Raw genomic sequence first — 20,751 nt, 5'->3', positions numbered from 1 at the left:
GGCTACCGGTGATTTGCGTGAGCAAAAACAGACAGTTCAATATAACACAATTCTAATAACGTTGGTCGAGTTTTAGCTCCTGTCTGAACCTTTGTGAAACTAAAACTATAAAAATCATTCTCACCGATAACAATGGTTTTCATTTTCCACAGTCTTACCACACTGCGGCAATTCTTTTCTGCTCCTTCATCTTCATCTCCTCTGATAACAAAGTATCATTATAAGACACTGCCATCTACTGTATTGGAGTGTTGAGATGCCTTCATTAAAGGTATTGTGTCTGAGTGTCTTTCTTTACTTATTGTCAAAATTTAGTTGAATTAAGACATCCATTATAAGCTGGTGGGAATAATATAAATTCCCATTCTTGAGATTTTGTTTTTATTTCAATCTATCGTACATCAGTACAAGTTAACCTAACTTTCTACATAACACTTTAGAAGAAGAACTACGTTCCCCTGCTGAATATATTTTATTTTAGTTGCTTGATTTGCATTGTTGATAATTAAGTTAACATTACCTCTACATATTTGTGAATAATACGGGATCGTAAACATGCATGCTAAACAGAAAATGACTGGTTTACAGGTCAAGGAGTTAAAATCCTCTTTAGAGGAAGTTGATCAATGTCAAAGAAATTCCAATCAAATAAAACTACAAAACTACAACACAGTGAGTGAATCAACAACCCCACAAGGTAAAACAAAATTTATTCTGCATATAATTTGCAGACATGTGAATTTCAGCAAGTAAACACACTAAGTTATTAACTAAGTATTACTTACTTAGCTAGCCAGGTATGCTAATGTTCCCATCCATTCCATCCATCCATCCATCCATCCATCCATCCATCCATCCATCCATCCATGGGTGAGAGTCAGTGTACACCCTGGACAAGTTGCCAGCTTATTCATCACATGGATCAAACATACAGACATTAACAATTCACATTAATGTTTACATTCTTTAGGCAATTTAGAGCCAAAATTCTCCTGTTTTTCTGGAATGCTAGAGGAGGTCAGACAACCCAGAAAGAACCCGGGAAATAATTGGAACACATTATGGGAAAATAAGGGATATACGAGAGAGTTCTAACACTTGTAGATGACGTGTCCTTTGGGTTAGGCCCGTGTTTTGAAACTGTAATCTAGGTGCACTTAAGTGAAATCCTACATTTTCAATGAACATCACCTTCAGGATTCTAACCATAGGATTTTTTTTTTTCATGTCATGCATCACGGCACTTTTGAGAGACGTATTTGAGTATTTGGACACCAAAATCAGACACTTGAATTACTGCAAAACCCAGCAGCAATACTTCTCTGTTTTAGTGTCTCAGCTTCTCCAGACAGATGTGCTCCCTCGTGTCCACTATTCATTCCATCCAAAGTAATTGCACAGACTTTGACTGCTTGCCCATGTTTGTTCTCAGGTGCAATAAAGGGAAAAGGCTCCTTTCAACAACAGCTCAACTGTTGTGCTGCTTTTGTGTCTTTAGGCCTTGCTAAATGCAGATTAACAAAATACAGAATGAAGCAGAGAATTCAAGCTGCAGGACTGCCAAATATTTGTTTTGTTGAGTTTTTATTATGCAAAGGATGCTAGATTAAATTGTTCTTTGGATTTTTGAAGCCAAATAAAGTAAATAACAAAGGACAAAATTTAGCAAATGTGTCATTACGAGCTCTGGCCATCTCCTGCAACACGCTGGAGGCGCACAACTTCAATATCTACTCAGTAAAATAACAATGATAAGACTTTATAGTGGTGGGACATATATATATATCAGAATTTTACATGAATATAAACATTAAAAACTACAAAAACCATAAAGATGACTTAAAAAGTTAAAAACAGTGAGCTGTCACAAGTTTTTACTTCATCACACTGATCAGTAATGCAGTTGAACAGTGATGCAAAAAAGTACAGTATTTACTTGTACTTCGACTGAAATCACCATGAAATGATTGCATTATTATATATATGTTATATGCCAACACACAATATGCACATACAGTATATACACATATATCTCAACACACAATGGCATGTATGTTATATGCCATTGTGTGTTGGGGTGGTGGGGCCAGGAGAACAGGCTCATCCGCAGTGCGGGCTCAGTGGTCGGGCTGAGCCTGGATGTCCAAAGTCAGGGCCATCATGAACAACACCAGCCACCCCCCTGCACACCCCCTCCTCCCAGCAGAAGAGCACCTTCAGTGGCAGACTGCTGTCACACAGCGCCTCCACAGGCGGCAGGTGCCCCCTGATGGCAGGTGCCCCGTGCCATCAGGGGGTACAATGACTTTCTCAGGAGGAGCGCGCGGGAGGCGGGGGGGGGGAGTTCAGCACGCGGTTGAATGCATTTTATTTAATTTTATAATGTTTATATTTTAATTTTATACTGTTTATATTTTAGTTATAATTTAGTACATGTACTGTTAATGCTACGTGTGTCTGTTAGTGTAGTGTATGTCTTGTGGTATGTCCTGTGATGTCAGTGTTTCTATTTTTTCCAGATTTTTTTTCCTGGTGCTTTTTTATCCTGGTGCTTATTCTTTATGTAATGCCTGAGCAGTGGATATGTGCAATTAAATAAAGTATCTATCTATCTATCTATTTATCTATCTATCTATCTATCTATCTATCTATCTATCTATCTATCTATCTATTTATCTATCTATCTATTGAACATATTGTTCTTGCGTTAAGTCAGCCATGATACATTGTCCATAGTTTTACATTACTAATAGTTCATGGAGTACTACATTGAATGAATTCCTAAAATTTAGTGTAAGCCCGATTATGATTAATTATGGTAATCTAATCATAGAGCGTTACTGAAGCAGCTCAGAATAATAACAATTAAAGATAATTAGGTTAATAATTACACAAAAATTAAAATGATCAAAGCTATAGATGTCACCACTGTTTTCAGGTAAATGATGACTGTGCACTGGTTTTATCCCGAAGTGCAGATTCACACCATCAAATATAGACATTTTGATTTTGCTAGACAACAACTATTTTTATTTCATAATGTAGTACTCTGCCATGTAATTTCTTTGATACAAATCGGGGGATTCTTACATTTCATTTTCCAGGCTGTAGGGGTGGTTATGGTATGAATAGAATGGAGGTTGAGGATCCACAAAGTGGATTTGATACCCTCTAGACATCTATTACACCTTAACAAAAGCTTACCTGTACTCGATTTGATGGTTTCTTGTCCGACTGTTTGTCCAAGGAGGTCATACTGATTAAGGCGGGAGCTTTCTCCTTCAACCACCACAGATTCAGAGGCGTTTTTAGTCCAAGCATAAGTCACTTCTGAGATTGTGTAAGCATCTAAAAAAGGGGGGAAAAAAAAGAAAAACCCATAGGGCATAAATCTGGGGCAGCTGTAGCTATTGATGATTTGTAGAGAAATAATTTCAGTGACCCAAATGTAAACCCCCTTCAGCAGGGTTTCTCAAGAAAAGAATACTGGAAAAAGAAAAAAATTCTCTGAAGATGAAATTTGTAAAACTTCAGCAAAAATTGTTGCACAGGGACTTTTGCCTCTTTCAGTCACAGCATACACTGAAAATGAATTGTAAAAAAATGTATTGTGAAAAATATCAACAGATTTGTTCCCTATTATTATTATTATTATTATTATTATTATTATTATTATTATTATTATTCTTTCTTTTCGGCTTTTCCCTTCAGGGGTCGCCACAGCGAATCAGTTGCCTCCATCTAACCCTGTCTTCTGCATCCTCTTCTCTCACACCAACTACCTTCATGTCTTCCCTCATTACATCCATAAACCTCCTCTTTGGTCTTCCTCTAGGCCTCCTGCCTGGCAGTTCAAAACTCAGCATCCTTCTACCAATATATTCACTATCTCTCCTCTGGACATGTCCAAACCATCTCAGTCTGGCCTCTCTGACTTTATCTCCAAAACCTCTAACATGTGCTGTCCCTCTGATGTACTCATTCCTGATCCTATCCTTCCTGGTCACTCCCAGAGAACCTCAGCATCTTCATCTCTATTACCTCCAGCTCTGTCTCCTGTCTTTTCCTCAGGGACACTGTCTCTAGAACAAACAACATCGCTGGTCTCACCACAGTTTTGTACACCTTTCCTTTCATTTTAGCTGAAACTCTTCTATCACACATCACACCTGACACTTTCCTCCACCCGTTCCATCCTGCCTGGACACGCTTCTTCACCTCTTTTCCACACTCTCCATTGCTCTGGACTGTTGACCCTAAGTACTTAAAATCCTCCACCTTCTTGATCTCTTCTCCCTGTAACCTCACTCTTCCACTTGGGTCCCTCTCATTCACACACATGTACTCTGTCTTACTGCGGCTAACCTTCATTCCTCTCCTTTCCAGGACAAACCTCCTCCTCTCTAGCTTCTCCTCCACCTGTTCCCTGCTCTCACTGCAGATCACAATGTCATCTGCAAACATCATAGTCCATGGAGATTCCTGTCTAACCTCGTCTGTCAGCCTGTCCATCACCATAGCGACCAAGAAGGGGCTCAGAGCTGATCCCTGATGCAGTCCCACCTCCACCTTGAACTCCTCTGTCACACCTACAGCACACCTCACCACTGTCTTACAGTCCTCATACATGTCCTGCACCGCTCTAACATACTTCTCTGCCACTCCAGACTTCTTCATACAATACCACAGTTCCTCTCTGGGCACCCTGTCATAAGCTTTCTCCAGATCTACAAAAACACAATGCAGCTCCCTCTGGCCTTCTCTGTACTTCTCTATCAACATCCTCAAAGCAAATACTGCATCTGTAGTACTCTTTTTTGGCATGAAACCATACTGCTGCTCACAAATGTTCACTTCTGCCCTTAGTCTAGCTTCCACTACTCTCTCCCATAACTTCATTGTACGGCTCATCAGCTTTATTCCTCTGTAGTTGCCACAACTCTGCACATCTCCCTTGTTCTTAAAAATGGGCACCAACACACTTCTCCTCCATTCCTCACGTATCTTCTCACTATCTAAGATCCTGTTGAACAACCCAGTCAGAAACTCTACTGCCACCTCTCCTAGACACTTCCATACCTCTACAGGTATATCATCAGGACCGACTGCCTTTCCACACTTCATCCTCTTCAGTGCCCTCCTCACTTCATCCTGACTAATCTTTGCTACATCCTGGTCCACAACAGTCACCTCTTCTAGTCTTTGTTCTCTCTCATTTTCCACGTTCATGAACTCTTCAAAGTACTCTTTCCGTCTTCCCATCACACTACTGGCACCTGTCAATAGACTTCCATCCCTATCCTTAATCACCCTAACCTGCTGCACGTCCTTCACATCTCTATCTCTCTGTCTTGCCAAACTGTATAGATCAGTCTCTCCCTCCTTACTGTCCAACCTAGCATACAAGTCATCATAAGCTTCTTGTTTGGCCTTTGCTACCTCTACCTTCACCTTACGCTGCATCTCCCTGTACTCCTGTCTACTCTCCTCAGTCCTCTCAGTGTCCCACTTCAATATGGCAGATATTGTAATTATACGTACATATTGCATTATGATTTTATGGTAGATATTGTAATTATATGTACATGTTTTATTATGATTATATGTTTTTATTCTAATTTATTATACAGTAACATGATATTATGTGCTTTTAATGGTTTTTGAGTGGTTTTAAGAGTCCAATATTCCTCCTGGTAGACAGATGTTAACGTCAAGTGAAATGACGTAAACTTGATTTATTATTTTTCCATGTTGTTTTTTTTTTAAAACATCAAGAACTTTGAAGAATCAAGAACAAACTAACTCGAAATGACCTGTACCTGTATTTTATTTTATTATGTGTTGTTTTTATGTTCTGTAATTGTTTCTGGTAAGTCTAAGGGATAGTATTTTTGTATTTAGTGTAATAACATTTAAATAACCTCAAATGGCGATTTTTAGATTGAAAATTAATAAATGATGACTTACAAACAACCTCGCAGAACCAATTGTGTACGCATGTTCAGGACTACCTGTATTAAAGAGTCGAGTACAAAAGCCTTTTGGAACACCACACATAAGAGGGGCCACTGAAAATGTGACATCACTCACTGGTACAGAGAATGTCTTGTTGCAGAATGTGTAAAGCAGTATTTCCCATGCCTGTCTATGTCCTGAGATAATTCAATAGGATCGAGACATCCACTCAGATTCATTCAGTAATTCATCTTCTTACTGCTCACTCAGATTCAGTAAGATTAAAAGGGGCATTTATTTCGGACAAAGTCACGTCATGTCAGCCGTGTGTCAACTTCTACTAATGGTTTTCTATGTAATCCCTTGTTTTTTGGACATTATGTAAAGAAATATGGCATTATAATAAAGTAATGATGAAGAAATTATCATTTAAAACATATTGGAATGGGTTCAGATTTCTTTTCCCAACAGTTTAGAATTGATTTATTTGCTTCATATTTCTTTCAAACTAAGCCATGCATTTCAATTTCACTTGGTTCTTAGACTGTCCCCTTGCATAAGAACCAGTGAGGAAATGAAAAAAAAAAGGAAACAGCACTTTAGTTAAAGGTGCCTCGGGCGCTATCATCATCAGAGTTACTCACAGCTGCCAAATTTTAGTGGACAGGAATGAAAGTCCATGGGAAAATCCTCCAGATGCATTGGGCACTCAGCATGCACAGTTAACCTGCATCCAATTCACAGAAAATAAGGAGACTTTGCAAATGCATGAAAAGTAAACAGCATTAAGAACACAAGAAAACAAACTGAAAAGCCTCATGCATTCAAGATGCTTCCCATCTGTAATGCCTTGAAACAAAAATAATTCATGTTAACTGTATTCAGCAGAGCAAAGTAAACCAGGTACAGCAGAGACCAGCAGAAATCAAACTTGAGCGTCTATGGTAAGATTGCATATTGATAAGAAACTGCATTGTATGCAACTTTCCAATTAGAAAATACCAACCACTGTTGAAGTAACTTGCAAATTCTAATTGATTTTCTTGAAATGCACGTCAGCAATAAGATTTTCAGTTGCATCAAATAAGGTGCATGAAGAATACGTTAGAACAAAACATTGTTTTGCTACTTTATACCATTCTATGAAGCTTTGGCATGCTTGAGGATGGAAAGTGTTCCAGGTCATTCCGCTTCAAGGAATAGTTCAGCATTTTGGAATATTTGAGAGTTAGCTGAGAAGATGTAAGCATGAAGCCACGGTGAACTGGTTGTGTTTAAAAGTGATAAAGTTATCATACTTGCAACATTTACAAATTAAGATTTATTTTCTGTGACAGACTGAAAAATAGCATTTAAATTTTTTTTTCCCAAGAGTTTATCAGATTAACAAATCAGGAGTGGTTTAATTTTTAGTTTACAGACAGGCAGATCTCATCTAAATCTCTGCAATAAAAAAAGCATATTACCTGCAATGTCAAACTATTCCTTTAAATCCATCTGAGCGCATGAAACAGAAACACCCACTGACTTTTCTTCAGGTGTACTTTCTGGACTTGAATTACCTCATGGTGTACAGCAGAGTCCCATCATCCTTGATCCTCAACAGTTTATTGGGCATGGTCATGTTATGAGCCACAGACTTTTTCCCATTGTGAAAGAAGGTGTCCGGAGTCCAGATTTTACTTGCCATCAGGTTGTTGAGGGGCAAAATATTCATTGGACCATTGAATTTCAATCTTTCATCCTTCCAGCTTTGGCGAAAGAAAACATCTATGGTGTACTCCTGTGGGCAGAGAGGACTAATGAGAAGACAGATCTAACTGTATTAATCACATTTTAAATTTTCCGTTGTGTGACAACGAGTCCCATTTCATTTCATTGAAAAATATTGAATTGACCAGGACACATCTCACTGCCGTGTTTTAAGCAGCGGTTCATCACGGCTGACTTCACACACCACTTTAAAACCCTGGCACTGTGTGGCTTTCTCTATTTGTTAAATTTCCTTCAAGGTGAGGCCGGCTCTGTCAGTACACCTCTCAGCTCCCTGAGCCGGTGTTTTCCTAAGCAAGCTCCGAGGCCAAGACAACTCCTTGACCTACAATCCCCTGTTGTCAAAAGAATCCACAGACAAGGAAGGATTTAGGGCAAAAAGCACTGCACCGAGATTTGTGTGTGCACGTGAGTGTGTGTTTGTGTGATTCTGCAAGTGAGAGAGGGAGAGAGATATATTCAGCTTCCTTGAGTTGTTTTTTTTTCTCGTCACAGTTGAAAGGCCTCTGACATTTAGATCTTGAGGCGCTGAAACTGTCCACTGGAAGAAAAACTATTCAAGAGTTTCTCTTGACGTTAAAGGATAATTCTGTACAAATGCCAGGGTCTCCATTTGGCAGTTGTATTCAGGTCTCTGATTGGTTTAACATACATTTAATCCAGTAAAGTAATTTATGAAAACAGAGCTTTCCACATGAGGGGTCTGATGATGCATAAACGTAAGCGAGCCAGCAATGGTTCAAATGTTCAAATGGATGGGTGGCGACAAACAACGATTAACACTATAACCTCAAGCACATGTGTCAAAGTCAAGGTCAGCGGGCCAAACGAGGCCCGACACATCATTTTATGTGGCCGGTGAGAGCATAAAAGGTCTAAAAATAAATAGGTCATAACATAATTTTCTTTATTCACATGGCTATTTATCCTTGATTGATGGAGTTATGTGCGTTTCATAACCTGACATATTAAAAAGATTTATGTTATAACATAGCAACAAGCTATGTAACGTGAAAAATTATTTAACATTAAAGAGTCGTTACATTTACAGTATGTTACATTACACTGAGTTACATTAGTTACATCAATAAGTTACATCTGGCCCTTAGAGGACAGCCATTATGCTGATGTGGCCCTCGGTGAAAATGAGTTTGACCCCCCCCCGGGCCTAAAGGAGGGATTTTGGGTTGATATCCAGACTTAAAACATTTGTGTGTGGAATTTGCATGTTCTTCCTTGTGTGGGTGGGTTCCCTCTGTGTACTCAGTCTTCCTCTCACAGTCCAAAAATAAGAAATGTAGGTGAATTGGTGACTTCAGGTCTCTGTTTCCAGGGTAACATTTTTGAAATGTTCCCGTACACACAGAATTGGAAAAAGCAGTTGTAAAATGCTGGAGTATGAATTCCAGGGCAACACCACAGAAAAAGATCACAGTCATGATGCAGCAAATTACACTGGAGGAGCATTAATAAACGTAACAGCATCAACCGCAAGAGCAAAACAAGATAGCTTGTTGTTGTTGTGTTCATTGTCAGTTGTCTACATATGTGATAAAGTCGAAACCATGCCTAAAGATGAAGCCATGATTTTGTTCAAAGGAGTTGCTTTTTCCTTAAAAAAAAAAAGGCGTTTTCAAGTAAACATGAAAATTGGTGAATTTTTTTGTGACAGAAATATTTCCTGAGCTTCACTGCAAAGTAATTCTGGCAGCATTCTCCTTAACAACTGAGGTGGATGAGAGCATAAAAAACTGACAGCAAACATAAAGACACTCCATACATCTGGTGCCAAGTCTTTCAGGTCAAACACTTACACCTCTACCTTGAGGGCTATACCAATGATTGTAGCAAGAAAAAGTGTATAAATAATATATATTTAAATTAATCCAGGGTCTCAGAGGTTCTGAAAATGATGTTGGAACCATAACGAGCCACTTTATGCTCATGTTATGCGATGTGTTTTAAAAAGAAGTCTCCATCCTCTTCAGAATGAAACGTTGCTTTGCTGTGAAGCACCGGGAATGTTTTCATGCTGACTTTCAATCGACATGGGAGTGAGGGAGCGAGTGGACAATAATTTATGGGTTGTTTGCCCTCTTAGAAACATTTCTATGAAATCTGTTTATCATAGGGGCTGAGCATTGGAAGTGCAAAGGATGAATCGTTTTTCTCCAACTGGTTTTGTGCACCAGTGGTCATGGATGGTAGTTATATTGTTTACTGCACATGACTGCACTGACATGGGGTCAAACGTATAAATAATACCCTACTATTATAATCACTTCAGGATGAAAGAAATTAGTTTTAATCTGAAAATAATATCTTGACAAGTTTTAGATTGCATTTTTATGACTGAAAATATTTTTTTATATTCCTTTGTCACTGTTGTGCATTATCCCAGCTTACATTGGAATTGGGATTTCATGTTCTGTCTCTAACTTTAAAGCTTGTTTAAATTACGCAGTTCAGTTTATCTCTGACAAGGAGGTGATATTTTCACCTCTCTCCGTTGGTCGGTTGATATCCAGTGGGGTTCATTGATTCATTTATTTTCCAGACATTCTTTTGTGCTGCAGATCTGAATAAAAGTTGAAATCTGAGAATGACTAACCACTGTCCTTTTTGCGTTAAGTGTGAAATGAGTGTATTATATATGTGTGGGACAAATGATCACATCTGTAAATGCAATTTGTTTTTTACATGTGTTTTTTACAAATGACAAAAATGGATTGAATTGTCTCTCATTTTACTGTTAACATTTGTGAAACAAAAGGATGCCATTGCACCATTTCCCTTTTTCTTTTCTGCATCAGAAGAGCCAGACAAACATGTGTAGGATTGTCCAGGCTGGTGCCAGTTAAGAGTCTTTCCTTCTCTGTCTAATTATTTGCATCTCCATCAGCAGACCTCTTATAAATCCAATAAAACAGCCACCTCTGCAATCAGCTGATTTGCTCCACAGTATCCCAGTAAATCAATCAGGTTAAAGGAGAACCTATCAGGCTGTACAAGACCTGAATAAATAACATTTCATAAACCCTGTGCTCCATTTTCAGCTCTGCAATGTTCATTTTACTCATGAATAAGAAACTGAAGGAGATGACATTACTATTGGTTTGCTTCTACTGATTTTAAACATTTATACTGTAGGATCATTTATAGTCTTAATCTTCGAGGAGCGGTGTCCTATAAGTGGGGGTCTATGTAGGGCTCTTGAGGAGGCAGTGCTTCCCCCCCTGATTAGCATATCTTTCAGAGGCCACTGCATTGAACTCCAGCATCATAACTGTTACATCAATAGTTCAATCACTTGGAAAATGGTCTTCAACAACACAGGGGCGGCGATGATGGGATGTGAAGGTAGGCTCCGGAATGATAAACAGGAAAGCCCAGGGTAAACAAAGGAGTGACTGGAATAACAAGAGGACCTTCAATAATTTATAAGATGAAAATTGTCAGATGAATGGACACTGCGCTGTAATGTGAAAAATTCCTCCCATTTCAGTTTTTGCTGTGTGTAGACAGATTATGAAAGCCGAGGAAATTGCAATAAAAGTAAAATAAAGCAAAATAAGCACCTATATTTCTTTTTAAAAAAATACTCTGAGGAGGGGGTGAAAGGCTCTCAACAGGAGTGGTGTTGTTCTCCACAACAGCCTGGATGTTGGTGAATAATTAAACATACTAAATATATGTCCATTATCGGCTCTCACCATGTCTGTGTCTGAAACCGGTCCGAAGCTGGTGACGTAGATGTTTGTCTTCACCTCAGTTATCCTGTCTGAAGAAGACACAACAATTAGAGACATCAAAACACCCAACCGGACAAAACAGAGTCGATATGCAGAACAAAGAAGGAGGTAAGTTGCAGGAAGGAATATTTATTTCTTCCGACCTTTCTGACAATTGTGCAACAAAAACTGAAATCACATTTTGTGTTGTGAGTTAAAGAGAAAACATTGAGTATTTACGACCATCCCATCATTCCTCGTCGACCCTCCGTGCATACTTTCCTTTGAGTAAAAAAATGCAGTAATTTATGACATACGTATTGATCTTTTCAAACACATTTCTTCTTAACGTTTCTTTCCTGCATGCCATTTCTATTATAATAGATCATATTCATAAATTCAGTCTGTGGGTTGACACCATCATTTGGTCATTCCTCAATGTTGATGCATTTACCGCTTAGGAGCTACCAGTCAATGGTAGTTAATATTCCTAACTAACTCCTTGTTAAAAAAACACATCAGAAATAGATTTAAAAAAACATTTATATCTAACTACTGCTGGAAGTAGAATAACTGGACTTAGAGCAAAGGTGTTGTTTTATATGTTGTTGTCATTTATATATATATATATATATATATATATATATATATATATATATATATATATATATATATATATATATATATATATACACACACACACACACACACATATATACATACATATATATACATACATATATATATATATATATAAAATCATGATTGTCATGATTGTTGTCTATCTTTACAGATTTTACACTATTTTGTCACACTCCTTGTGTTTTTATGCAGTAATATGTGAACCAATTCTCAGCCACAGCAGGATTACATTAGTGAACCACAGAGACAAGAATGCTATGATTCTAAGCGTATAAAATTTGTCCTAAATGTTCACACTGATGTGACAGATAGGAAAAGCAAAGCCTCACATGCCTCCTATTCATGTGATAATGCACTAGTGCATCAGCACTTCTCCTGCATCAGGTCCATTTGCTTTCTCTACACTCTGTCTCTTTCAATAATTACTGAAGCTTGATCTCTCATGCTCGGTCAATTCAAAAAGCTTTCATGTTCTACTCTACACTATGTACTACACAGCAAACAACACCTCACATGGAATCTAAGGAGATCATTGCTCCTCAGCAAAGTGCTCTCATGCATGGCAAGACGAGTCGCCGTTCACGTCCCTCTAACAAGTCACAGTACGAAAATGCCTTCCTATTTATAAAGTAGTGCAAATCAAGAAGAAGTGGCAGGTTGCTGGGTGATAGGTGCAATCCATTTACCCTGATAGGACGGTGAAGTATGTTAATGTATGTAAACCAGGCCTTTTTATGTGAATCATAGATCAGGAATCACAGCGCCTTTCAGAAGTCTCCATTAGCTCGATTTATTTCAAGAGAAACAAACGCCTTAAAGAACACGTGTGACCCTAACACCACTCCTTCTTGTAAAAAGATACGAAGCTGTGGTTAGTCCTTTTAACAGTTAATTATCAATGTTACATGTTACAATATGTAGTAACTGATATATATTTACAAAATTTGAGATATCTTTTATTCAATTATTGATATTAGTGCTGTTATTCCTTTTTCATCAGTAATAATAAAGATATCACTAATATAAAGTGGAATTTTCCCCTTGTAAGTTTGTGATTACTTATTAAACATCTCCCCCGATTTGCAGTATATTATAAATCCGACAACATTATGGATATGTTTATATTCTTTACAGATATATAACCCTGATTTAAATATTCTTTTTTTACACATCTTAAATTTCAAAAATCTTTTTATGTGTGATGATTTTTCCGTCATGAAAACTTCAGCCTACTCTATCACTTTATATATTTGTATCAGAGAGGATGATGTTGAACATATGTGCAGGAAGTGGTTTTGTGGTCAGAAGGAACAACGCGCTATGGACACTATATTAAAAATTCCATTTTCTGTTGTCGCCCTTATTGGTAGAGGAAAACCGTCTCTGCTTAAACCAGGTCAAAACTGCTGGTTCATCTTTGTTGTGTCTCTATCCCTGTTGTTGTGGTACTGGTGCTAACAATGGCCAAAAAGAATGGGTTACACTATTTTCACCTTTCCATGGAGCTCCTGTACAGTCATCAAGCATTGAACAAACAAAACCATTGTGAAGCTGAAGCCTCTAAAGCCTTATTGTATCATTTACTGTTGTGATGTGTTTTCCTCTTAACCATATTACTGAGGTCTTGTCGGTTGCTTTGACCTCCCCAGAGAAATTCTCTTTTTCATTACTGCACCATGGAGGTTGTAGGTAAGTTATTGACCTTAGGTTTGTTTTCTGCCATGTATCATGGATACATTCATGTTGTTTTCCACTTGTTCACCACATTCGATGAGACCTGGTCTCATTTCAAGTGTATGAGACTCGGCTGTCTGTGGATATGTTATTGGAATGTTGTTGGTCTTAATGTTTGAGGGTTTGTTGAATTTAACCAGGTAATATTGCAGTGTTATTAATTGTAATTAGTTGTCATATGAAATACGAGACGACCAATATACAACTCAATACATAAGCGCTCAGTCAGTTTACAACAAAGTGAGAAAAGAATAATATCACAAAACAAACTGCAGAAGAATAATCAATAAAAGGAGAACTGTTGAAAAGCAAATTCACCATTGCATGACAGCTCCAGTCCATTCGTCGTGCATGAGTGGAGCAAAATTCCCAAGCAAATCTAACCCTATTTGTAGAATGATGCATCCTCGCAGTGGCAAACCTAGAAAAGCACAGCCCTGAGGACAAATACATGTTTACTATTTTAAAATATCCAGAGTGCATTTAATGCCTGAGGAGGTCAGGACACTTATTTATAGGAACAAGGACAATGCTTAAAGTTCATTTATTCAGCAAGAACAGTCATAAACATGTGCTTTTCATACGATCTGAATCATGTGGTACAGATGGACCCGCTGAACCGTGTTTAAGTGGCCAGACGAAACCTGCCTCTGCTAGAGGACAGTGCATCCCGCTGTGAAACTTCCCAAATGTCAAGTTAACTCTTGCCAGGTTGGACAGAGACAAAGCGCAACGGAAAAAAAAAAAAAATCAGACTTAGTGGGACAGGAAGTCACATGATGTCACCATGATTCTTCTATTGATCGGTGTCGGAGGCTTCAAAAGCTGCGTTTAGGTTCGCAGTGAGTTAAACTGCCGCCTGCCTCTCCTGATTGCTGATTGCTCCAACCTAACAGTGATTATACGACCTCCATTACAGTTCTATGATTGAACGGCTTTGAGAGCTGATGTCTTTAAATGCATTGGGTGTATTGTTGCTGTTTACTTAACACCGCTTGCCACTTCCTCACAGTGCACCAAAATCATCGTTATAAAAATATTCAACCTGAATTCGACTAAAATGTGTCATTACATCACTCACAGCACAACAGAAATATCCAACAAATTCCATTTAAGTAATAATGGAAATATAAGGAAATATTCCTGACAATGTAGGTTAGGTTTTCCTACATTGTAGATCTTCCTTTCCTTATGAATCTGTGGCTAGATGATTTTCTGTTCCCTCTTAAAATAACCAGGCATCATCAAGAAACATTATCATTCATTCGGAGTTGTGATTCAGACCACTTGACAAATGTCAGCCAATATTCACTCTCATTTCATCTCTGTTTTTTATGAAAAACAGGATGAAAAGAGCAGCGAGACTGAACTGAAATGAAGATGCATCGGCCACAAATCCCAAACAATGAGCTAGAATATGTCAGAATATCCCATGTTTCATTACTTCTGTCGACACTTAAAGATTATTTTTCATTTTATTCATTTTGAGTGTTTCCCAGCAATTTCTCCTGTCATTTCAGGGCATTCTCCTCCTCCCTGCACTCAATCCAACTCATCTCCTGTGTTTTTCAGTCACCTGCACGCATCTCCCAATCAGTCTCCATCTATATAAACTCTGCTCAGCCCTCAGCTCTCCCTCAAATTGTTAGTGTTCATCCTACTTTCCAGTTTTCTTCTTTCCTACCTGATAACCTCCAAGTGATTCTGCCTGATCCCTGTTGCCTGCCCTTCGTTGGAATTCTTTGCCCGTTTGGACTGATTATCTGCTATTCTGAACTCAGCTTTGAATTAATTAAATATCTTTGATTCTGCATTTGCCGAATCTCCTGTCGTGATCTGCCAGTTTTGTTAGAAGTGCGGCATTGTGGAACTGTAGACTGGGTTAGGTAATAACCTAGGGGTATTCCATTTAAGGAATATTTTTACACAACAGACATACCGACAACAGATATTATTAAAAAAATGACAACAGAAATTATTTAAAAAATGACAACAGATATTATAAACATCATAACATTGAACAAAAGTAGCCACAAGATCTACAACCTAAAATTAAAGCTAATTATAACATGCTGTGTATCAAAAGGGAGCAGAACACAAATAGAATTAAATAACAATAAAGAAATAGTGTAAAGAAACAAATAGTGACAAATAACAATAATGCCCTTACATAAACAACTACATCAATGAATAAATTAAAGAACACAAAGTAATTCTATTTCTTCTATTATTGATTTAAAAAAAATAAATCCTGCAAAATTGTATAGAATCTTATGTCTTGTTTAAGATGCTGCATAATATCTTTAATCCACAGAGAATAACTATTATGAAAAGGGGTTTTCCAACTGAACAATATAAGTCAGAAGGTCAGCATGTTGCATTTATTCTGACAATATGGTTGTACGATTTATACCCTGTGTTATAACACCAAATAAAACAATAGGATGGCTTGATCCAGCAGATTCCTCTAGTATTGAGAGAGAGCGTGTTGAAAATGATCTGACAAAATTTTGTAGCCTAAGTCATCTTAAAAACATGTGGTCGACTTGAGCGGTTTGTCTGGATCATTCACATGTAAGACGTAACTCTGGTTTTGTTCTGGACAACCTGACCTTGGACTAGTGAAGACCTGTACAACAGAATGCCACGGTAATAAAGAATGAGTCCCCTGGATAATTTTTGCCAATGTGTATCTGAACATTTTTAATTTAATTTTCAGATGATCCAAAGTAGACAAATTATAAGACTGAGGAAATTCTAAATTATACATTTGATCAAATGTAAGTCTTTCCCTAAAACTGAGTTTGTAGACTGTAGAGCAACAAAGTTTTCAGCTGTAGATATTTAAAAAAACAACTAGGAATATCTAATCTGCTTACCAGTTGGTCAAAAGATGGAAAACTATCATTTAAATAGAGAATGACTCAGAGTGTTTCATAAAATATTAATTTGTACAACTTTGTAGATTATTACTTATTTTGGAATGCAACTTCTTTAACCATATATATTGACAGAAGGGTGCTAACCAACCCATTAGTAACCAGAAGGTTAAGGGTGGTGAGTACTGTTTTTGATTTGTCTTCTCCCATCAATAGTAAAGAAAATCCCTTTTCTGCATCTAACTAAACGACAGCATCAGTTATTACTCTGTAAACTGTCGAAGCAGGAACACCATGCTTCACCCTCAGCTCCAAGTTGTAGTTAAAACACAAAGTTTTGGGCGGATTTAGCCGCTGGAGTTGGACTAGGAACAGAAACGAGTTGCCTTGCTGTCACACTGATGGTGATGTGGGAGCAACTGGTTTTCTGCAATCACACTTGGATGCATGGAATGATTCCAATAAAGATGGCAGAAAACATTTGGTGCATTTTAAAATAACTCAGTATTATTTCATTATTTGGAACCAGATGACCAATACGAAGGACAGACGTCTGTCTGAACCAGTTAGGACTTACTATGCAGTCTGCAGCAGGTACAATATAGGCTTCGTATAGGATAGAAATGGCTGTTGTTGGAAATGAAATGGGTCTGATTAGCCATCAAATGTCTCCGCTTACTTTGTATTTTCTAAAAATAAACTCAGAGAAAACGCAGTACTTAACAAAAGGCAGCAATTCATTCAGTGTTAAAGCGATTACAGTTGTGTTTTATTCTTCCTTGAATACTTCTATTAGCCAGAGGGGACATGTGGGTTCACATTAAAAACCTCTGCCCTACATTCATCTTTTCCATCTTTATAATTTGATTATCAGTGGCAGCTGTAAAATCTTTCAACTCACATCACCTTCTGTGAGACAACACAGAAGAGTCATCGGCAAAGATTTAAAGGTCACAACATCAAAACATTCCATACATGAACTATACCATTGTGTACATTCTGATGTAAGGCATGCTATTGTAACATGGCTTACATGTGTACATGTATGTCATGGGGGGATTTTGTAATGTTGTGTTAATTACATTACATTAAATAAGAATTGCTCTGAATTTATCCATGACCCATATCTGTCTTCAACTGTAGCTCTGTATGGAGAGACTAGTTAAGACTCATGAAGATGAAGATTATGAAGAATATTTTAATAATCCCAAAGGGAAATTATTTCATTGTGCACAAGAGTAAAATAAATAAAATAGAAATATATATTTTTGTAATGTGTATTGATGCTGGAAATTAATAAATCCAGTCTATATTTTAGATAGAGTGGAATTCAGACTCATTTTTTGGGAGACCCACTACTTGAACCATGAAGACTGACTCTGGGAGTGACTCTATATCCCCGACTATAATTTATGTATGAATGAACACACTTTTGTGCAGCTGTGTTGAGACTCTTTTGCAGCCATTATAAAAGTGTTATAAGCCAGGATCCATCCAAGCATTAACATGTTTTTCCCACAGATGCCAAATACAAATGTAGTGGAATTTTCCACTAAAAAAAAGTGGAAAATTCCATGTGATGTAAATTTTCTGTCTTCCTGCTGGATTGTGCATCATGATGTAGTCTCTTTGTATATTAATGGCTAAAGTGTGGCATTCCATTACAAAAGTAATTTTTAACTGTTTTATTTAATCTCTGTGTTAAGAATGATTTATCAGAGAGGTCTGCTAATGTAGAACCATTAATTAATATTGGCCAACGCCTCAAGTGTAAATGTGTGATAATAAATATTGTGCAATAAAACTATTTAATGAAATCAGGTTGTGAAATATGATCATTTAGGTTCTTAAAGTGGGATGAATATGAGTGCAGGAATATGGCAAACGCTAATGCTTTTCCAACACATCAAATACGCAGGCAGTACTATAACCAAGGGTCCAGTTGAACAGCCTGAGTGCTGCCAACCTAGAAGAGATCTGTCCCCATATGGCAGCTCCTAGGCTGGGCTGCTGGCCCCAGGAATTAGAATTTCAAATGGAACCAATCCTGAGGGAGGAGCTCAGCTTTGGGGTGAGGGGCCAGCTGGAAATGAGATGCCAAACATGGAGGAAAGAGGTGAGGATGTAGAGGGGAGAACTGTTGGGTGCTGGAGCCTCAGCAGAAGTTGTGATTTCCATCAAAACACAAAATGCCCTCTGCAGAAGGTGCAAAAAAAAAAAAAATTAAACAATTTTATTCTCATGTGGGTCAAAATAAAAGAAAACAGGAATAAAATAAATGATCATCATTGATTAAATTATATGAACAATGTTTTCACGGAACCTTTTCCGACATCAAAGATAAATTAAGAATCATCCCTTACGTTGTGTTTTTTTTCACCTAGTGGTGTCTGGTCTGGTTGGCTCACATTACTGGGTTCTTCAAACAAGACAGGTATATGAACACACACAATAAAATCAGTATAGCTGCATATGTGTTTAATATTTGCCATTATATCTGCTAAATCATGTTTTAATTAATTTTTTTCACAGTCGATTCTAATCATATGGATACAAGTCATGAGAATCTTTACCAGATAATTAAACCAAGGTGCTCATTGCTAATGACATTCATTTGGTCAGACAGCGTGAACATACATAGTGTGGGTCTTTCTTTCATTTTAACTGTTTTAATTATATCACTCACAGCGGGAGATTGAGTAGTGATTTTGATGCCGCTCCATACAATTCTTGCACTTCAATGTACAACTAATGTAAGTGTGTAAGAAGGAGTCGCGGTGGTTTGTGTGTTCTGACTGAAAATGTTTTACATGTTCCTCACAGAAAATTAGCTAAAGCTATCAACTTTCAGGTTAGAAAAATAATATTCCATTATGTTTTGTTCCTTCTGGTGAACTGAAACAGACGCCAGCTGTCAGACACGTACTTTTAAAGCAAAGTCATATTAAATGTAAATTTCCATTCAAAGTGGTTGAGGAAATGCTTTCAAACTCCTTGTTGACCTCTTACGGAGTATTTAAATTTCTCAGGTTCATTATAAGCTGTTACATTCCCTTGCTGTTAGAGAAAAAGTTTGGTTTGGTTTCTACTGTATTAATATTTATGCCAATCATGGTAATAATGGAAGTAGGCCTAAAGTTGGCAGACTGTTACTTACAAAATGTTTGACTCAACTAAAGTGCTCCTTTAAAATCTCACAAACCCAAGAAGGAATTATCATGTCTTACATTAAAGTTAAAAGACCTAAAAAAATAATACAGTGTTTAAAATGTCAGATTTTCTTAAGAAACATTACATTATCTGCTTATCTCAATGCTGAGAAAAAGTCAGATGACATTTTTAGATCACAACATCTTTCTGTAGCTACACAGCAAAAAACAATTAAACAGTAAAAATGTTGCCTCTATACTCCTAAACAACCAAAAACGGGGACTTTTTCTAAAATGAAAACAATCATAAAGTGACTTCAAACAGTTTGTGTGGAGTAATCCAGGTCTACAGAAGCCACAAAACCATGAACTGATTTGAAAGGATAGCACTATTCAATTCAATTCAATTCAGTTTCATTTGTAAAGCAACAGATCACAAAAAAAACCCAACAACAATCTTAATGCACTTTCCAGGTAGAGCAGGGAAAGACCTGTTCTTATAGAACCCAACTTGTCCCACAATAAGCCCACACTTAAGCAAAGTAGACAAGAAAAAAAAAACTCCCTTTAACAGGCAGAAACCTTGAGCAAAACCCAATAATCCTAGTGAAGGCCATCCTGCCTTGAGCGGTTACACTAATATGCACCAACGTAAGGCAGAGTAGTATGCTAGCAAGAAAAAATAGGTAGACACGGAGATCGAAAGGTGCATACTTTATGTTCAACCTTGTGTACCCACCTCAGTTGGCATACATTAGTGGCTTTAGCTTAGAGGCTACAGAATAGACTTCATCTTAAAAAAGGGAGCAAGTAGTGTTTTTCAAATCAGTATAGATCCGAGGATTCCTAGTGTCTTAATGATACCATGCAAGCTGCTTCATCTTCTGA

The 20,751-nt window shown here is 37.5% G+C and overlaps 1 protein-coding gene across 1 annotated transcript in view; it reads right to left on the bottom strand.

The window, feature by feature from the left end:
- LOC137602544 (gamma-aminobutyric acid receptor subunit alpha-2) overlaps nucleotides 1-20,751 on the bottom strand; it is a 35,221-nt gene that overhangs the window by 10,533 nt on the left and 3,937 nt on the right. Inside the window, exons 4-7 of the mRNA XM_068325377.1 lie at nucleotides 11,442-11,509; nucleotides 7,518-7,738; nucleotides 6,600-6,682; nucleotides 3,205-3,348 (exon numbers count right to left, since the gene is read on the bottom strand). Coding sequence (XP_068181478.1) covers nucleotides 3,205-3,348; nucleotides 6,600-6,682; nucleotides 7,518-7,738; nucleotides 11,442-11,509 — 516 coding nt within the window. The remainder of the gene's footprint in view (nucleotides 1-3,204; nucleotides 3,349-6,599; nucleotides 6,683-7,517; nucleotides 7,739-11,441; nucleotides 11,510-20,751) is intronic.

This window comes from Antennarius striatus, chromosome 10 (assembly GCF_040054535.1).
Source record: "Antennarius striatus isolate MH-2024 chromosome 10, ASM4005453v1, whole genome shotgun sequence".
NCBI classification, from domain to species: domain Eukaryota; kingdom Metazoa; phylum Chordata; class Actinopteri; order Lophiiformes; family Antennariidae; genus Antennarius; species Antennarius striatus.
This window is presented reverse-complemented; position numbering and strand designations above follow the sequence as displayed.